Consider the following 19,132-nt stretch of genomic DNA (forward strand, 5'->3'; position numbering starts at 1 on the left):
TGCATGCCACGATCCCTAAGGCTGAGTATCTCTTTTCCCTTGGGCTGTGCACACCTCCACGTGTTGTTGGGTCTGTAACCATGACGCCCGGCGTGGGCAAGCAGCAGCAGAGAGTGGAGACGCATGTGCATGGATGCGCCAACCCATGTCTCTTGAACGTTGAACGTGAGGCGCTGTTAGGAGGCGCTCTGACGCACTGAAAAAGGCTGATTCATCTACCCATGTACATTCCTCGATTGGGTTGAACTACACCTTCATTCCTCAACTTCTGCATTAAAATATGCAAGCATTCCGTGGGAAATAACAGCACTTGTTAGTCACGAAAGTCCACCTATTAATCAAGGTTACATCTGCTGCATGGTGAAGTAAGTACTTTCTACAATTTTCCCAGACCTCTTTAAAGTAAAAAGAATGCCTTGTTTATATTTCGAGCACTGAGAATTCCAGTTAACATTACTAATCCTTCTTTTGAATCATCTGGCTGGAAGCAGTGATCGAAGCCGTATCCATCACTAAGCTTTCAAATCACTTCGAATAGAAAATAACCGGAAATAGGTTTCAGCAAGCAAAAATTGCACTATATTTACTCCCTTTTTAAAGTTTTTAACAAATCATTATCCGTGTATTTCAGTAAATAATGAGGTATTTATATATCGAAGGAGCATATCCCACCCAGGAGCTTGTAGCTACCAAGACAACAACCAGCCCTCATGCGTAATGCTGCACTATGTAGTAAAAGACCTTCGCTTCTCTTCGGTGCTGTCAATCTGTCCTTAAAATTTGCCGCTTTTTGCCTGTGACTAATGGAATTTTGAAAAGGAAAAAAGCCAAGGCACTGCCCATAATGTATCCCAATATGAGGCGAATGGGAGTAGCCCTGACTGCTACCTATTCGAAGCACGCCTATGTGATTGCAACAATTCCTTAAAAAAACGGGCGAAGTTAAGAAACACGTTCGAAGTCACCAGATGCAGAGCCTGACAAAACGGAAACAATGAAGTGGGCGAATGGAATAACTCCCCTACCAGTGGTTACAAAATAAGCGATCACTCTTATCCAACAGGTCTTGGAAGATGCGTATTCGTTACTTTGTCTCGTTTCCTGCCCTGCTTCCAGAGCCCTACGACAGCGAGTCTAATTTGTTGACCATGTCACTAAACCTGGTTATTTGCTTGCCCTACAAAAAGCGCTGAGATCTGGCTGATAAGTTATTACTATAGGTCTGAATACGAGAGCGCGACAAAAATTATTCCTGCGTTAGGCTTGGTGATTACTTTTCCCCTTCCAAAAATAGTTAATACCCCTTTCACTTAATATTTCGCCCCTCAAGCTCATCGAAAGGTGTCAGGTAAGTATAGAAGACATCGTCCCGAGAGAAGGCGGCGAGGTAGTGGAGTAGTAGTGCAATTTCGTGTGCCTTTCATGTGGTTTATTTACATAGTCAATCAAAAGAGCTCATTTACGTTTCAAGGGAGTTGGCTAGCTGATTTCTCGGATTGTCATACCTTCATGTTGATATATGATCCCATCGCACTGTCTTTCAGTGGCACGGTTCCACAGCATTGTGCAAGCACGCTGCCAAAACTGTCGTTTTGTCCAACCCCTCCCCCACCCACCTTTTGTTATAATAGAGACTTATGAAAAAAGGAGGGGAAGTGGGCAACATTGTAACAAAGTGAACTAACATGAGCTCTAGTTAGGCAAAATAAACCTCTAACTCAATGAAGTTGTGTGTCGGTATGATCAAAGAAACTCTGCGACCCATTTGGCCGGTAAAAGCGCATAGCTCAGCATGGAAGGACTACTTGTCCACGTTTACAAGAGTGTATTTAAGCAGGAGGAGCGCCACTCTCTACCGAAACCTTTTGGCGTAAGAGGCAAACACTGGAAGGAACACTTTTTATTAACTGGGAAGGCTAAGATCCCGTCTAGCGATGTAGTGCACGATTTATGGCTGCCCGACTTCGGATGTGCGTGCTCATTTCGCATATGGCACCTCCTTATCTAAACCCAAATTTCTTGCTTTTATTGTCCTGTGAAAAGTACGGAAGTCGTATTAGTGCCCTTTTTCCTGACAAGCGGCTGATTATTCACAATAGTTACCATACAGATGGGAAAAAGTGATATCATGGATCAAAGACGTGGTGTGGGTTTTTAATACCACAAATCTCTCCTCAAGCCAAAATTTTCCCGAATTTCTGTTGCCTTCCGAACAAGGAACCAGTTTAATTATGCTGCATATTGCATATGAAATTGCGCACATTTTAGGGTTGTTCTCACTCTCCAGAACAGATGCTTTAAGGGACGCAGTCGAGCAGAGTGAGGGACCTCAAACGAATAACAAAGATTCTATCTCTGAAGTGAATAACCAAAACTGCGCAGGTCTGAGCCGACGAAAGAGAAGGGAGGGTGATGGGGCCTCCTTTCTAATTAGTCCTAAACAAATAAGTAGCGTTGAAAAATTGTACTTCGTTTCTTTGAAGAACTAGGTAGAGGGGGCAGGTTTTGATGCATTCGCTACGAGCGTCACATATTTGTGACACCCCGGATTTCGTACCTGAGTCCACGCGTCACTTCTCGTTATCCCTTTTTCGAATATTGTCTCGTATTCACAATGGACTGAGCACCCTGAGAGCTTGTTAAAGTAAGGCTCTTAGAGAGAATCTCCCTTTGTCGACTACTAGTTTTGCTCCGTAATAAGTGGACATTAAGTACGTCTGTCAGATCAGACGCGAGATTTGTTTGATTAGTTTGTTTGTCTATAAGGAGTCTAGCTCACAAAAGTACACTTCTCAGGTAAGTACAACGGCAATATCCAAATAAGGAGATAAATTAGCAACTGTCCATGTTTTTGGTGAGTTTGCATGCAGTTTTTGCTTCTCCGCCATGTTGTTTCTCCATGATTTATGTATGTATCACAGCTGAAAGCCCAAAATCAGAGCCCCTATGGACAAGAGTTTTTGTATACCCACTTTATTTATCAATAAAAACTGTCAGGCAGGACTTAACAGTACATAAATTGGACCCACATAAAGTTGAAATTTTTCTTTGAAAATACTTTCTAAGCTGACATGTTGACGTGCGTCCCACCTTAAATAACCATAAGTAACAGAGAGGGGCGAGGGGTAAGGTAAGAAGGAATTGCAATTGCTTAATAATTTCCCATTCTAAAGTCATCAAATCGTTCAGAAACGCTGGGTCTCACAATCCTTAGCATTACTTGTATGAGTGCCTCACTTCCTCTCGTTCAGGCACACTATCAGCCGGGAGACACCTCCATCTATCGGCTCTAGGAGATAGACGCAATGAAATAGCTTATATAAAGGTACATGCCTAAGATGGTAAACTAGCCTGTTAAAGGTCTACACATAAATCAGGTTATGGGAAAGTTAAGGTACTTTAGAGTTCTGTTCATTTACTTTCAAGTGAAGGTCAAAGTATCACCAACCTTTTTCAGTGTACTATGGCGCCTCGAGACTTCCCCGAAGATGACTGAAGGCATAATTTTAGGGCAGAATATGTACAGCCGACGTAGGGAATGGCTTAGAGAGCTGCTGGCCTGGCCGGAGACCATGCCACCCAGCGGAAGTACAAAGGCGGAGTCTTAAGTGCCCATCGGAATAAAACGAATTATTAAGCTAACAATCGGGAATATTTGAAGTTTGTAACCTTAAATTAATTTCAGTAAATAATTGACCAGCTTTCTCTTCAGCTCACAGGCAAGAAGGAGGTGTTATGAGCTTGAATACCCAAGTTAATGACTCCAATTTAGTGACAAAATTTGGAGCTGGTTGGACAAATGGTCACTCAGTCAAATGGATGACTGTAAGCTTCATCAACACACTTAATGAGCACGGCTTTCTATGCAACCATTGGAAGTACATTTATAATATGCTGATTATAATTTAAACGTTAGGAGATTAGTGAGGAATAAGGCCACTGCCTAAAGCTAAGGTCACTGGCGTTGTTAGATAACCGCAGTTATTATGATGAGTTATCAGCACTCAATAAACTTTCTTGTGGAAAATGTTACTAGATATGCATATTATAAAATTGAATATTCTCCCAGCAGTCAGATACTAGGACAACTCGAGGGCGAATTTATGCTGCTGGTGAGGTGTCAATAACTGTCATGTCGCCTTTTTTCAATATACTTTTGTTATTCAACTCTAGGTAGTTTATTAATATCACATCGTTTTGACTTTTTCTGTGATTTCTAAGCAAAACAGTCTTATTTTTATATATGAAGAATCCTGTTACATCAGATTTTGCATTACGGATGTTGGCAGTCCTTATGAAATTACCCCTGACCTCCAGTCTCATTGCAATTTACGACACTGCAGTCGATGCGAGAGAGTGGTTTTATTATTCAATGCCACAAAATTTGTTTTACTTCGCATCAAAGATGCCTACTTTCAAATTTCTTATTGTAATGCTTTGATTTTTAGTTTAACTCATAGTTCTGGTAACGGGCAACTGAGGGCCCCGCCATTGTACCTCCATCGGGAGGCCCTGACTCTGGACAATGCCAGTAGCTCCAGAGCTCCGCTGTGCACCTACGATACATAGTCCGACCGAGTATTATGTCTTCTCCCGTCTCCAGGACGATCTAGGGACGCTACAAAGCGTCTTATGAATAAGTTATCAGTTTGAGTGTATCCGTAGGCAGGAGGATTTAACGTTAAATTTTATTAATTTAAGGAATTGCTGAGAACAAAATGATGAATTTTTACCTTATTTCCATTAAGAACATTTTTATTCAAACACACCCTAGATAAAATGTAATGAAACCTTAACAATTTAGAGCAAATTAAAAAGGAGCCAGGGTAGTATAAAGTGAGACATCTTAGGTCCATTAAATCCTCATAAGTTTTCATTAAATTTTATGTTTCCATAGATTTCTAGCTTACTGAAATTACTTCAGCGGAGGTGAGGAATAGAAGCAGAAGGCAGAACAATGTTTATTGTCCTCTCTCGGCAGATCTGGAAGCTTCAGACGTATTAATTATTCACTGGTTCACATACACACCCTCCATTTTATTGGAAATGGGTTGATGCAAAGCCTGTATTTGTCAACCCCCCAACCTGGAATTAATGTGAATGCAGGTGGAAACGACCATAACTGGTCCAGTCACGTCCTTTCTGTCAGGCGTTATGGTCGCTTTAGAAGTAAAAATGACCGACAGACTCCTGTGTTTACTGATTCCACTTAACTGCTGCCTTCACCTCCTTGAAAAGCATCTGGCAAGAGAGGATTTAATGCTTTGAGTCAGCGCCATATAACTTGGGAGTGATCTCATTGAGGTGTGGTTCTCGAGCCCGCCTTTGTCAGTGATTTTTTAAGTGGCGGTGCTATGCGTGTAGACACGTAAAAGCATCACTTTTGGATGAAGTAAGAACTCCTAGCGTCTGAGAGGCAGTTCAGCTGCTAGAAACAGTAAAAAGGAAGGTCGTGCATTTTTAAAAAATCAAGCGAGACTCCATTCATTGAATCTTTTCCACTTTCTCCTCTTTTTTTTTGAAAGTAAGGGCGAGAGTACTCAAATCTAGGGCGCTGAAGTTGGCTTATTTTTGAAAAAAACGAATTCGTGATTTTTGACGGCCGCTTCAACGGATGGTTCGTGGTTAAGTCAGAAAAAGAACAAACGACGTATCTTCTAGTCTATCTGTCACGCCGAAGGAAATAGACAAATGGTAAATCTCAACACATGCACAGTTGTCTCCGATCCCCCTCCAGGAAAGTAGAGTTTGAAGCACTTTCTAAGGCCTAACCTAGACTGTTCGAATCTCTTCCACAAACGGTAATGTTGTGATATTTCGAAGGTATTTTGGGTAAGGTAGCCAAAATAAGGGAAAGAAATCCGACTTGATGCTGCTTATTTTAATTGTAGGTAGATTAATTTCAATCACAAGTGATACTTCTAATAAATACTTGCCTATTTTGCCTTTTATACATTAGATTTCAAGTTTTTTTAAAATTTTTTAGTTGAAGTAATGTGACGTTTGGCCTCAAAACAATGCAACGGATGGTGGATTTTCCCGGCCTGAGGAGGGCTGTCTCCCCATAATTTGTTTCCGGTGGCCAGTGGTAACCGATGCGACCCCAAAAGCAGACATGCTAAGACCGACAAAATAAGAAGGCGGCGGAGATTTTTGCACCCAACATTGGTGTATGCATTTGTACAAATGGTAACACCTCTTGCAGTTTCTCGTCAGGTTCTCGGCAATATTAATATTCCCGAAGGGTGGACGTCGCCTACAAAATGACATACAGTATGAAAAGTTCAAAGAGAAGTGTCTGCAAACTCCAAAAATTTGTGTAGATTTCGCCTAAACTGTACTTTAAATGCGAAGTGGGAAATTTGGTTGTGCGAAATTACTGTGTCAATCACAATTAATACACAATCCTCGTGATTATTTTATATATTCATTTTTCCCATCCCCGCAGCCCTAATTGTCACCCTTTCACTTGACATTTCATTCCTGAGAGGAGTATTGTTCCCACTCTCTCTCCCCCTAAGTGTGTGGGCGTGATACTTTCCCCAGATAACGCGCTCCACCATTTTGGTCACAAAAATAAAAATTCCCAATACGTTTCGCCTTTTTACACCTTCACATACACCTCCTCATATGATATTCATGTTCAGTGGGAGCGGGTAAACAAATAGCCTAAAAACTCGGATGGACTTTTTACATGATCTCCAACTAGTTAGTTGGCCTGGCCAAAAAATGTGTTTATTTCTCCTGGCGACACCGATAAAAGCGCAACATGGAATGTAACCACTGGGTGCGACTGTTTACTCCAAAAATCACCCTCAATTTTGAGGTTATTCATAATAGCCAAAAAAGGGCAATTAACTCCTCTTCTTTTGTGTCCTAATTGTTCCCCAGTTGCATTGGTCTAATTGATACTAGCTAAGGCATTTATTCATAATATTTATAATGGTATCTAAGCTACGAGAGGCAATTAAATTGTCTGTTTCCAAGGTCTATGTGAAGGTCCCAAAAGCAGATTTGCTAGCTCGTCCACCTTTAATGTGAACCGAGATTGCGTCTTCCCGCCTACGGATAGCCCACAATGTCCCACCTGAATAGGCAAAAGCGTATCTTTTATCACAGTGGATGGTTTACAAATGCGCAGGCTAGCATTAAAAACGTTTCAAAAAAATGCCCAATGTATAGTCTTTTGGACAAAGCTGGGTTTTTTTCTCCTTCAAAACTCAGACATAATTAAAAGTCGGTGGTTGGATTCAACCAGACACATTAAAGGCAATGAAGAATTGCTAACCCTTCTTCTTCAAACCTTAATCTAAAATAATTTAAAAGGGCGATGGGATAAGCCTCGACACACAGGCACGGCCATCGTCATTGGAGCGATTAGCATTCAAGGTCAGAGCATGCCGTTAGAATTATTTGTTTACAGGTCAACCCAGATTCGGCCAATCGGCATCATGTCAGCCCGTACCTTCAGTGCTTCGCTAAGCTAACGTCAGGCGAGAAAGACACGATTTTGGTCAATTACTGCCCTTTTCGGGAAAATTAGAGAGAAAAAAATGATTATGTTATTCAAGTTGGTATAGGAGTCTCATCAACAAACAGTGGAGGCTTGTCATTCATGAGGTGACTATGAAAACACGCTTTCCTGTACCTTTAAACGGAATTAATTTGAAGGCTTAAAAGAAAAAATACTAGCTATCCCAATTGGTTGCAATTGTGCTGGAATGAAATATGGATTCACAAGTGCTTCTGTAGGTGGCAGTTGTGCCGGGATGGGATGCAAGGTGTTATGCGAGGAACGGAAAACATTCTTTGCCTGGAATGAGATTGTTGTTACGTTGACTTTAAAGCATCTAAATGCAAAGAATAGAGACATTTCAGCCTTACCCTGCCAGATTAAATATTCTATTATAAACAGTGTCAAAATGACAGGAGCAAGTACGAGAGAGCAATCTAATGCCAACCATCACTATGTTCTAGCTTTTTAAATGACATGCCTTTTTTTCTGAATAACAACACCCTCTGTGCATAGGAAACTCAAGCTGGCCATAATTTTTTGGCACCCTATTATTATCTTGGAGTTCGCAGCCCAGATACCCGAAATTTAAACCGAGATGGTCAATTTTATGATCAAATATGGTAGACGAAGTGTGGATTTAGTCTACCTCCACCGATCCAAGGGGGTTACAAAGATTTGGCACATCAGAGAAAGAGAGAGAGACGTCTTGCATAGCGCGTCGCTTAAGGACAACACTTTGGTAATGGCCCACGAGTGCCATGTGCGCACATTAAGTTCAAGTCCCATGCTGTTGGAGCCGAGGCTTGCTGAGGCTACAGTTTTGGCACGGGCTGTTAACTCTGTCGCGTCGATCTGTCGCAACAAGGGGCATTACGGCCACAACCTCCTACGCAGTGAAAAGGATAAATGGACGAAATCTCGCTTTTGTATCTGCTTTCATCCAGATGCCACACCTACCGCCTCACTTGACTACTCTTTCAGGCTTCTGCATAAAAAGTCGGAAATTTTATTGCCAAGGCTATTGTCATCCCGTACTTGAGAGCGTTAATAATATTTACAGGAAACATGAACACGAAAAGGACATTTGACGGTATTTATGGGCCGTCAACAAATCCGTCTAGAGATGCTCCACCCTAAGCGTTGGTGCCCTTCAAATAATTCATTCCCGGAGAAGCGATCCACCGACAGTATGATTGTGGCTAGAATTCAAGCGACTCCTAGGTGTTTAAAATTCACGTGTTGTCCAAATTTATTCATAACCGAAAAAAAAACTAAAAATAGTTACATAAGTTGTCTTTACTCAGTAAAACAAACCATTTACACAAGTACATCCCTAGAGGAGGCTACACAAAAGAGGACTTTCAGAAATGTCATCGTTTGAGTTGGATACTCTGTGTATGAATTGATGAGCCTTTCATCTCCGTTTGTACCCACTTTCTACGGACAATTCTAAAGACTCAAAGGGCATTTATGTTGACAGAAACCAAGAAATCTCAAATATCAATTACTTTTGCGCAAAAAACTTCTTGACTTTTTCAAAAAATTCTTTATGCTTCCTATGTAGTGGCTGTGTTTCCCGCATCAAATTTCCATCTTGCCTCAACTCATTCGAAGGAATTCAATATCCCTTTCTCCGATGAAGAAATGGAAATGTAGGTGGCTACCCTCGTCCGCTTATTAATGCTCTAAACTTTTTTTTCTTATAACACCATCCTCCTTCTTATTTATTTCTATACCCTATCCGTCAGGAAGTCTTCGTCCACCAGCGGCAAGCACGCCGTTTAGCTTAGTGACCTTTATGTGTCCGATGTCACCAAGTGTTTCACTCGTTTTCTTTTTTCTTTCGCCAGATTGGAGATGTGGCACTAATTTCACTTTGCAAGCCTTTCCTTATAGTACATCACCTATGTTAGGTTATTTGGTCCAGAATCGTTGTCCTCCCGATTCACCTTTAGTTAATGTACTGCAAGCATTTCCTCTTTCCAGTGAGGAAAAAAGCAAAGAATAACCTTTCGAGGGCTAAAAATTCCTTCCCTCACATAAATGGACTTATGGGCTATACAAATAGACAAGCAGTTTGGCATTTGAAAGGGTCAAAGTGCTCGTACCAAAGGTGGATCTGAGGAACTTGCAACATCGGTCGACACAAGTCGCTTCAGCATCGAAACTAGGGAAAATGACAGCATCCTCTGCCACCTGGAATACGCCTTGTCAGATTTTTAGCAGGAGAATTACCTATTGAATTGGATGTGAGGTAATGATATGCATTCCTAGTACGGTCTAGCACCGCCATCATGGCTAAATTACCATCTAGTGGTTATTTCACCGGATTATTACATTTTCTCGTCAGTATTTAGGCTAATTTCACAGAAATCCGATTCATTTTTTCATTAAAACCACCATAATCCTTGAAAATCGGGAGAGAAAAACCAGTTACAGAACGTGGAATTAATTTTTATTTTACTCCATCACTGCAAAACCCAGAGCAGTCCAAATTTCGCCCCTTTCGTCTAACCGGATCTCCAAGGTAGTCTCCTTTCAAAGTCAAGCAGCAGTTACACCCAACTTGCAACCCATAGTATAAAACCGGTGATTTCTAGCGTTTAGTTTTTTATACCAGGAAAAAACCGTGTTTGGTCAAAAGCAGGAGTTTCTGCACACAGAGTTGCGGACACTTATTTAGCCATTTCCATGGGAACTTCTGTTCCTCCACTTTCGCCCCTTTATTTTACTGCCTCAAAGTGTGGGACTTGGGAGAGCATCTCTAGTGCTCTGACAGTATTTGCGATTTCGTTAGAATTTATAACCCTTCCTTTCGATGGAAGAAGAAGGGGTAGACAACGATACCTCCGCCGCATTTCAGTGCTTAAAAGTGCATCTTTCCTTCGTTAAAGCACTTGAAGTTTTCCCCTCCTTACTTGTCAGGAGGCAGTAAAAGAATCTAAAACAAACTTATTTGTCTCAATGGTTGATATGACCATCCTCACAGAACCACCCAGGGAAAGCTGGCAATGTGAGCCTCGAATATATTTAGATTCTACTGCTGCAATTAAGACCAATGCGAGTGTCACTGAGGCGTGTTTGTTGTCAGGGTAGAGGTGTGCGACGAGCGGTAATGCTACTAATACTGGTAGTAGTACCATCGCTAGTACTGGTGTATCTTCTCGAGGCTTCTTAAGCCTATGCAAGGGGTAGCACGTGCGCGCGAGAACGCATTGGGGTGAGCACTGAGGTGCACGCACGCACCCGTACTCTGCGCCCGTGCGATCGATAATATAATCACGTCCAGCGAGAGACTAGGCGCGGCGAGGGGAAATCCGATCTCCTGTTTCTACTCCTCTACGCACCCGTGCACACGCACGTGCACGCGTACGCACATCCGCACGCATTCACAGGCGCAGCACCAACCGGCCTTCCGTGCCATGCAAGGCGTGAAAATATTACCTTTGACCACATTGAATAATGCAATCACGAGACGTCTCCAATGACGACAACGCTTCACAAAGTAGCATTTTATCAGAGTGCCAGTTAAGTCATGAAAGAATGCCTTTGACGCGTAGAGCACCTAGAAGTGATTCACCACACCACAAAGCCTCCACCCTCCCCACTCTCCGATCTTCTCAATCCAAACACGAGGGGAGTGAGCATAACAGAAGTTCCATGCCTTAACTTTGATGAATTGCTGTAAAAATGGAACGGAATGAAGGAAGTTGGATGAAAAGAGAACCACGGAAGTTAAACCCGTACGTGGAAGCTTTCTTCCCTCTGCAAAGCAAGACAGTCACATTTGGCGGAGGCAAGTCTACTCTAAGTGAACATTTACCAAATGTGAAAAAAAGGCCTTCTTACGTTGGAAGTAGAAAATTAATTGACCAGAAAACTAAATGGGTGGAGGGAAAAACAGCGTTCCATTAAGCTAGGGCACAGGTTTGAGAAGGCAGCAAGTAGATGATTGGGTTGATAGAAGAAGCCAAGAAGAATAGCCAAATTAAATAGAACGTTACCATTTTTACCATATACAAAGCATGATTTATGACTCGGGTTTAGAAATACCTAAGCAACTTTCAAATTAAGGCTGGCAACAGGTCCACAACTTAGTTGGTCTTTTTACAAGTAACTTGCCGCTTTTCCCATGTCCCATTCCCTCTGCCCATGGGCAAGACAACTCAGGTCTCTCAAGTTCTACCACTTTTTTGAGATGGAGAAGTTATGCCACCTCACATAATTACCTTGAACCATTGTGTGGACATCGGCGGCTATTAATACTAGGCGGTGTGATGCAGTCTCTCTATATTAAAAGGGTCAAGGACTTGAAAGAGGCGCAGTAAGTCAAACGCCATTGAAAAAGGAATCACACCTTTTATTTGGCATCAATAAGAGAGGCTAAGTACGGAGAGAATGAGTGTAGAAGAACATCTTCATGTTAGCTCAAGAGGAGGGACTCTTCTATCTTGATGCCTTTTCCCATCTACATGTATGCGTCTTGAAAAATCCGCCAAAAGCACAAATTTGGGAAAGCTTATGTTGAATCAACCCTCGTATAAGCGATTGAAAGTGCGCACCATTTAGTCGTTTTTTGTTGGGAGAATGCTGGCTACAATTTGGCGCATCACTGACTTCACCGGCCACCCACCCATCATCAAGAAGTGTGGCTTTCAGACATCTCAACAACTGTTGCTCTACACTGATGGATAGGGGGGAAGGGTAGCTGTTTAACCGCGCTGCCGACTACGTCGTAGCAATGGATTGGGTGGGCTCATAAAATCTATCAGTTTGATCCGGATGGAAAGGTGATTAGCACGAGGACTGACCCTCAATTCTCGCACCACCGTCTCAATGCAAAGACTGAAAATGTAAACAATGGACGGGTCAATGTTACGACACGCCAAGGGATGAAAAGAGGCAGAGTCGGTGTATACGGGCTTTTAATTACCCTCACAGGCGACCGAATTCAAATTTCCTCTTGTCCAACTTGAAAAACCCAATCTCCATTGCAAACTCAAGCAGTTACATGCCACCTACTCCTCATCATCCACTGATACCGGAAGTTGAAAGGCCGGGAGCTTTTGAATTACTACATTGCTATGGAAAATTTAATCATTTTGCTTTTGATAAAATTAGAAAGCCACTATTCTCCTCCAGGCAGCAAAATCATGTCTTTAGGCACTATTGAAATCTCACTCCCTAGAAGAAGCGTTGAAGCTTGTAAAAAAGGTGACAGGTCACTGTTGACATTTTGATGTCAGGGCCTCTGGAAGTGCTATCTCCTGTTTCCTTCAAATCCCCCTAAAGAAAAAGAGGATAATGGAAGGAAATAGCTTTCCAATCCTAACCAAGTCCAAGCAGGGACCGATGCCCAGAACCGGAATTTCTTAGAAAAAAATGCCTCCACCATCATCACGGTGTTGCTTTTTTTTTTTTCACGCAGTACTGCAAAATTTAGTGGAGTTTGGAAAAAGAAAGAACGCCCAACCAGAAGGAGACGTGATTGCACGCCCCACCAACCTTGAGAAAATTTGCTCTTTCGCGTACATCGGGTTGTGCGCTCTAACCATTCATGCACAGGGAGAAGTGGCTGGGGGATCCGCCCCTTTATTCACTTTGACAAACCTCTCAAGCTTGTTGTGCTTTAATACTAGAAACGAATATCTCGCCTTGGAGTGTAGGAGCTCATTTCACGCGTCCACTATTGCTAAAGCCATGCATCACTCCAACCGGGAGTCATAGAACGTATACGCGTGCTACAAAGTGGCTCGAAGTATGCTGTGATTTCCCCGAGGCACACCCTATCACAGAGGTTACTTAATTATTCAAATCATGCGAGCATTTTACTCGTTCCTCCCCCATCCCCTCCTTCACTTGAAATGTCTCCGGGCCAAGGCTAAAAGCGTTCCACAATTTTGGCCAATTCAGTCGACCACAGTAGCCTCGGTCAGTTGATTCAACAATTAGTTGCTGGAGCACCTCAACAGACTTTAAATCCGTATAGAAGCCTAACTATTTTGAAATGTCTTGTCAAAGATGTTGACAAAAACGAATAATTAAACTAAACTCAAGCTCTTCATGATCACCCAAGATTTCATTTCCATGATCAAATTTTAATGCTGCGAGGTGTTAACTCCACCCGTGCCAAGAACCGTTTACGAAGTCCCCAAGCAGTTGGGTCTGTTTCGCCTCGCCTCCTCGCACTTCAACGAGCACTCATAATGCTTCAACGATGGTGGCGGCAAATATTCCAATGTACTTCCATTTAGGCACCGTAAACTACATCTAAGGGCGCGAACTTACCACGAATCGAGTTGGGCCAACTCGCCTAACGTCATCAATCCAAATGTTGTCCTCAAAGTGCAAAACACATCACATTGTGGTTGCACTGGTAATTATGATGGAATTTGACGCCAAAATTTGCTGTAACCCACGATGTTACATCACTGCGCTGGCTTCACGTGCAGTTAGCCTGACAGAATTACATGCCACCTTCTGATGGCGACAACTGCAACGCTGCATCAATGGAACGCGTAACTTTTTTCCAGTTGAGCAACAAGCTTGTCCAGAGAACCTTGCTTCAAACATCCCCATTTGTTTCCCCTCTCCCCCTTCTCCCTGCATTCACTTTTACCACAGGGCCCTTCTAAGCTCTGGTAACTTATCGTACCATGAACGTAGCATACTGGAGAGGGAGAGTTGCCTACGAATCCGTAGGACATCCTCAAACAAGTCCATTAGACCGGTGTGAATTAGACGGGAGAGATGAGACTAGCAATTAGGATAAAAGCAGGGATAGGCGTTGCCCCTATCTTAACTCAGCTCGTCGCATACACGCGGCGGGCCGGAATGGAGGCAGCAGCAGGAGCTATCGAGGGTGAGAGAGAAGGCTAAATTGAGTGGCAACTTGGGAGACCATTAGGTTGGAAGCACTGCCTTGCGTCCCCCTACTCGACCTTTTGCTCGTCACTGGGCATGCCCACCACCTCCGCTTGCTTTGATCTCCTTTAATGCCTGGTAAATCGTAGACCTCCACACAAATTGCTAACTGCGACGAAACAATACACATGCAGGCATCCGCAGAAAAATAGTAACCAAGACTACACTTACCGTTTGCCTCATACTGCATCGAGGCAGAAGTCTTTTCCAAGTCTATCAAAGATGGGGCTGTTCCCTGGCGGAAACTTCGCGAATGTCAACGCGATCTGAAGGCGGACATTATGGATTGGCACATGCAAATAAACAATGCCAACGCCTCCGTCTTAGAAAACACTACCACATCTGCCGCTGGTTTCATTTTTGGAAACCTGCGAATGAAACCAAGCAGTGCAAACAAATCCACCAACGCATCCAACCGTACTACCCCCTACGACAAGGACATCTACAAGTTGTACAGACGAAAAGTATACAGGAGACAGGGCTACACTCGAGTACCTGCAAAATTCCCGAAGCAGATGCATGGCTCCAACCCACTTTACGTTAGGTACTTACCCCGGTGATGTCTTGGCATCAAATTATAAGAGTATCAACCCGTATCAAAAACCACTAATGAAAAGATACCATGTCATGTACGTAAAGAATAATGTATTTGAATGTTGCCATTGGCAGCTGGTATTTAATCCATGCTTCGCACAGCAAGAAACTGTCGCAGCCAAGGATGGGTTAAATAAATTGGAAACAGATTTCGAGATGGATGCGGAGGGATGGCAAAGATAGGAGGTCAACCACTCATCCTATAGGCTCATCTCCACTGCTGTGCATTTAGCTTAATAGAGAAACGAAAGCAGATTTTTGAGTGGGCTTCTAAAGATAAGAGGCTGATGACCTGATGAAGGAATACTTGGAAAAGCCATTGATGCTGGTAAGGACCACTAAACACAAAACCTTGTTGTGGAATCTACTTAAGTAGGTTCGTTTGCGACGGAAATGTACAGTGGAGGCGGGAAATTAGGGAGAAATGGGAACAGATCGCACATCATAACCAGGGATCTGGTCCCTTCACGGGTCCAGTGGTCGATATCAGTAAGCAAATAAATAGGTGATAAAATGTTCTCAGGAACCCATGCAATGGAAGGTGCGAGAGACGATAAGCGGACGCAGTTAAATGGAAAGAAAATAAGTGAATGCCACATTTACTCGATGGTACATGAGTTGAAGACGTGGACTACTTCGTCGTCATCATAGTAACGAACTCTAAAAGAAGTAAACGCGTCAGATCTCCACCATTCATCAAGAATGGATGGAGCACCACACAACACCGAGACACGGGGCGGACAACGTACCGAGAGCTCCGGGAAGCACCACCACTGAGACACCCCCTAGCCGTACTACATGTACGGAAAGCCTACTTTTGTACTATTTTTTCTTGTGGAAAAGCCAAGTCATGACATCAACGGGGGAATACACAACTCGACCGGGATCTAAGCAAGAATCAAGGTCTTGAACCAGCATAGAGAAAATGAAGGAGGGAGTACATAGTTTTACTGGGACTTTATGGTGTTTAGTTGCGATATGCCAAATGTGAGAATTATGAGGGCCGTGAGCGCAAAAGCGAGTCTTACAATCGCAGTATGTTGCATATATCTAGGTATATAACATAAACTTTTGTTCAGCTGCTTGAGCACGGAATGATAACACGAAGTCATTTTGTGAAAAATATCAACACGTCAGAAACAAGACAGTCAGAGGAATTCGTCAACGCCAAATAACGTGAAAATACGTTGAACTGATTCCGCTTTGTGACGGGTTGAGGCTACTTCGACTGCATCATCGTGACGAATTCTTGACAGGTCGAGGAAATTGGCGGAGACGACATCAATCACGACAGATGGAGTGGGGGACATAAATAGAAGACATGAGACACGGGAACGCGAGAAAGACAATAAAATAAAAGCATGCAGACATGACTTACCTTCATAGTTTACTTGACCATCACCATCAATATCAGCCTCGCGGATCATTTCGTCAACCTCCTCGTCGGTTAGCTTTTCGCCAAGGTTTGTCATAACATGCCTAAGAATAAGAAACAAATGCGCGCGTACCGCAACTCCGCAGCGGAGATGAGACCATTTCCATCCTTGTCGAATACCCGGAAAGCCTCACGGATTTCTTCCTCACTATCGGTATCCTTCATTTTCCTGGCCATCATTGTAAGAAACTCAGGAAAATCGATCGTCCCATTACCTGTGAACATGACAGCATATAAGCATAAAACAAACCGTCTGCATCGACCTCGTTTATCATGTCTTGAAGCTCAGACTCAGTGGGATTTTGACCGAGTGACCTCATGACCGTCCCTAATTCCTTGGTGGTGATTGTTCCATCACCATCCTTATCAAATAAGGAAAACGCCTCCTTGAACTCCGCAATCTGTTCCTCTGTAAGTTGGTCAGCCTAGAAGCAGAAATGTCGAGAGTTATGACCAGCAAAAAGCCAAAAAAATTGCAAAAAATACAAGAAAACAAGACCCCACCATCACAAAACTCTCGGGTCAACAAGTGAGCCTGAAGCGGCAAGTACAGAATCGAAAGTTACTGCTAGTAAGCGCATTTAAACAAAACGAAATATTTCTTTTAGTAATAGGTAGGTTGTAACTCTTAAACGTCCGTGAATTTTAAAACCAAAATAAAATTTTTTTAGATGCAAGACTGCCCATCTGTGGGTCTTTAACTTGTTTTTGTTGACAATTTTACCACCCGAGTAAAAATGATGCGAACACTAAAATACCGTAGTTACAAATAAACATCCATTCCCGAAACTGTAACTGTGTTTCTATTTTTTAGCTTAAAAGTAACTAGACTAGGCAAAATGGTGAAATCAGCCACCATACCAAATTTTACTTCGACTCATATGCTAGGATTATTTGGCCATTCCACTTTTTGCTACAACAAACTGACTCTCTAGGACCTTATAAAAAGATGTAATATTTTTGGGTAGAATGTATTTATATTCGGCTTACAGAAGGGCTTGTTGGTACTGGCATGGTCCAAATTTCAGCCCATTCGGCGAGGGCGCAATGGTGGTGGCCCATAGTGGTCCCTTTTCTCAAAAGTGGAAGTTAAACATTCAACGTGTTACATTAAATTTACGTAGCCCTGACTTTTTCTCATTTGTACAACATGCCGTTCTATTCTTGGGGTTAAACAAACTCATACTTTGAGGGCTTCTTCATTTCATTGTAGATTTTTGTGGTTTATAAGGAATATAATTCAAACACAGTGAGTCAAATAATGGAACGAAGTGTGTCTGATTTACTTTTCAGCCTATGGCACGGAAATGCTAATTTTACTGCCATCGAAAATGTGGTTTTTTTTTGTTTCAGCAAATTCTGCTTGCGTTGTGGCGTTGATAGTTTCCGCACCCTTTTCACAAATCCACCAATTAATATAGTGTTTCTGCTCTTCTCTAAAGTCGTGATGGGCCAAATTGGTTTGGGAGGGCATATACTACTGTAGCGTCCCGGGACTCCTTGAAGACGAAAGAAGACACAATACTCGGGCAGAATATATATTCAGCGCGGAGAGGTGTCTGGGCTATTGGCATGGTCCAAAAGGCCAGCCCATCCAGCGAGGTACAAGGGAGGTAATTCAAGGTAAAAAAGTGGCGCCTCACCAATGCCGAGGGATAAACCATTATCGTATTACACTACTAACGCATGCTTCTGGGTGGATATTAAACCTTAAAGGACTAACGTGCCTATCTATTCAGACATAATCAAACAAAACATCAAATAATTGTGTTAAAGAAAACAAGTGTTATACAATGATGGTAAGCTTGGTATTTTGGGTCCAGCTAACACCTAATATAATGGTAAATAAGTGTAATACGATAGTGGTTTATCCCTCGGTTCTGGTGAGGCGCCACTTTTGGACTTTGAATTAGCTCCCTTGTACCTCGCTGGGTGGGCCGGCCTTTTGGGCCATGCCAATAGCCCAGACACCTTCTCCGTGCTGAATATATGTATTCTGCACGAGTTTCGTGTCTTCTTTTGTCTTCAGGGAGTCTCGGGACGCTACATTGGTGGCAGCGGAAAGCGAACCCGATCTTAAAGGACATGTATCCTGATTTTCCACTTCTGCGTGATAAGCCTTAGTGGTGCGGAAGAAGTACATATGCCACGGATGGGAGAATGGTGATGACCCCTAGCAGAAGGGTTGATGTTGACGTCTACCTTCGGCATCTCTCCCAGTCCCGTGTTCTGCAGAAAAGCTATTAACAACCGAAGCAACACTAGCCGTGAAACATTTGAAAGTTTTGTTACGGATTTCCCCTACCATCCCCCATGGACCTGTTTTAAATCTTGTACTTCCTTATTCGAATCTGCTTTTAGACCAGTGTTCCTGCATCTATCTATGGACACGCATGTTGGCCGACGCAGTTCCCCGTCCTGAAACAAATCCCTAAACCGGACGAAACCCCAGATCCAGTCAAGCCGCCAAGGGGGATCAGTGACGTTGAGGTCAAGTATCCCCTCAGTTGCGCGCTAATCTGGTGACTGGCACGGTCGGCTCGTGGGTGTTTCTTTACTGCACCGACTGCGTTGTAATGGCTGACGCGGAAGGTTGACCTGTGGGAGCGCCGGGGACGACGCTCAAAAGAGGAGGGAGGCTGTGTAGTACGATAGTGGTTTAT

The 19,132-nt window shown here is 43.0% G+C and overlaps 4 protein-coding genes across 4 annotated transcripts in view; 3 read left to right on the forward strand and 1 right to left on the reverse strand. All coding sequences in view use genetic code 11, as the record gives it.

The window, feature by feature from the left end:
• Positions 1–5,959, forward strand: part of EGR_01223 (hypothetical protein) — a gene marked incomplete at both ends in the record, with an annotated part of 10,188 nt that extends 4,229 nt beyond the window's left edge. The window contains 4 exons of the mRNA XM_024490472.1: positions 3,701–3,825; positions 4,002–4,112; positions 4,222–4,465; positions 5,892–5,959. Of these exons, the coding sequence (XP_024355291.1) occupies positions 3,701–3,825; positions 4,002–4,112; positions 4,222–4,465; positions 5,892–5,959 (548 nt within the window). The remainder of the gene's footprint in view (positions 1–3,700; positions 3,826–4,001; positions 4,113–4,221; positions 4,466–5,891) is intronic.
• A 2,653-nt stretch (positions 5,960–8,612) lies between these two features.
• Positions 8,613–9,524, forward strand: EGR_01224 (hypothetical protein; the record flags this gene model as incomplete). Its single annotated transcript, XM_024490473.1, has 2 exons — positions 8,613–8,841; positions 9,367–9,524. 2 exons carry the CDS (start codon positions 8,613–8,615, stop codon positions 9,522–9,524), a joined length of 387 nt encoding a protein of 128 aa, XP_024355292.1.
• A 4,462-nt stretch (positions 9,525–13,986) lies between these two features.
• Positions 13,987–15,000, forward strand: EGR_01225 (hypothetical protein; the record flags this gene model as incomplete). Its single annotated transcript, XM_024490474.1, has 3 exons — positions 13,987–14,034; positions 14,324–14,378; positions 14,663–15,000. The coding sequence occupies 3 exons, from the start codon at positions 13,987–13,989 to the stop codon at positions 14,998–15,000; spliced, it is 441 nt and encodes a 146-aa protein (XP_024355293.1).
• Positions 15,001–16,182: 1,182 nt separating this feature from the next.
• Positions 16,183–18,612, reverse strand: EGR_01226 (Calmodulin; the record flags this gene model as incomplete). The annotated part of the gene is made up of 4 exons (XM_024490475.1): positions 16,183–16,513; positions 16,543–16,684; positions 16,720–16,894; positions 18,394–18,612. The coding sequence occupies 4 exons, from the start codon at positions 18,610–18,612 to the stop codon at positions 16,183–16,185; spliced, it is 867 nt and encodes a 288-aa protein (XP_024355294.1).
• Between the last annotated feature and the right edge of the window lie 520 nt (positions 18,613–19,132).

This window comes from Echinococcus granulosus, assembly GCF_000524195.1.
Source record: "Echinococcus granulosus chromosome Unknown EG_S00004, whole genome shotgun sequence".
NCBI lineage: Eukaryota > Metazoa > Platyhelminthes > Cestoda > Cyclophyllidea > Taeniidae > Echinococcus > Echinococcus granulosus.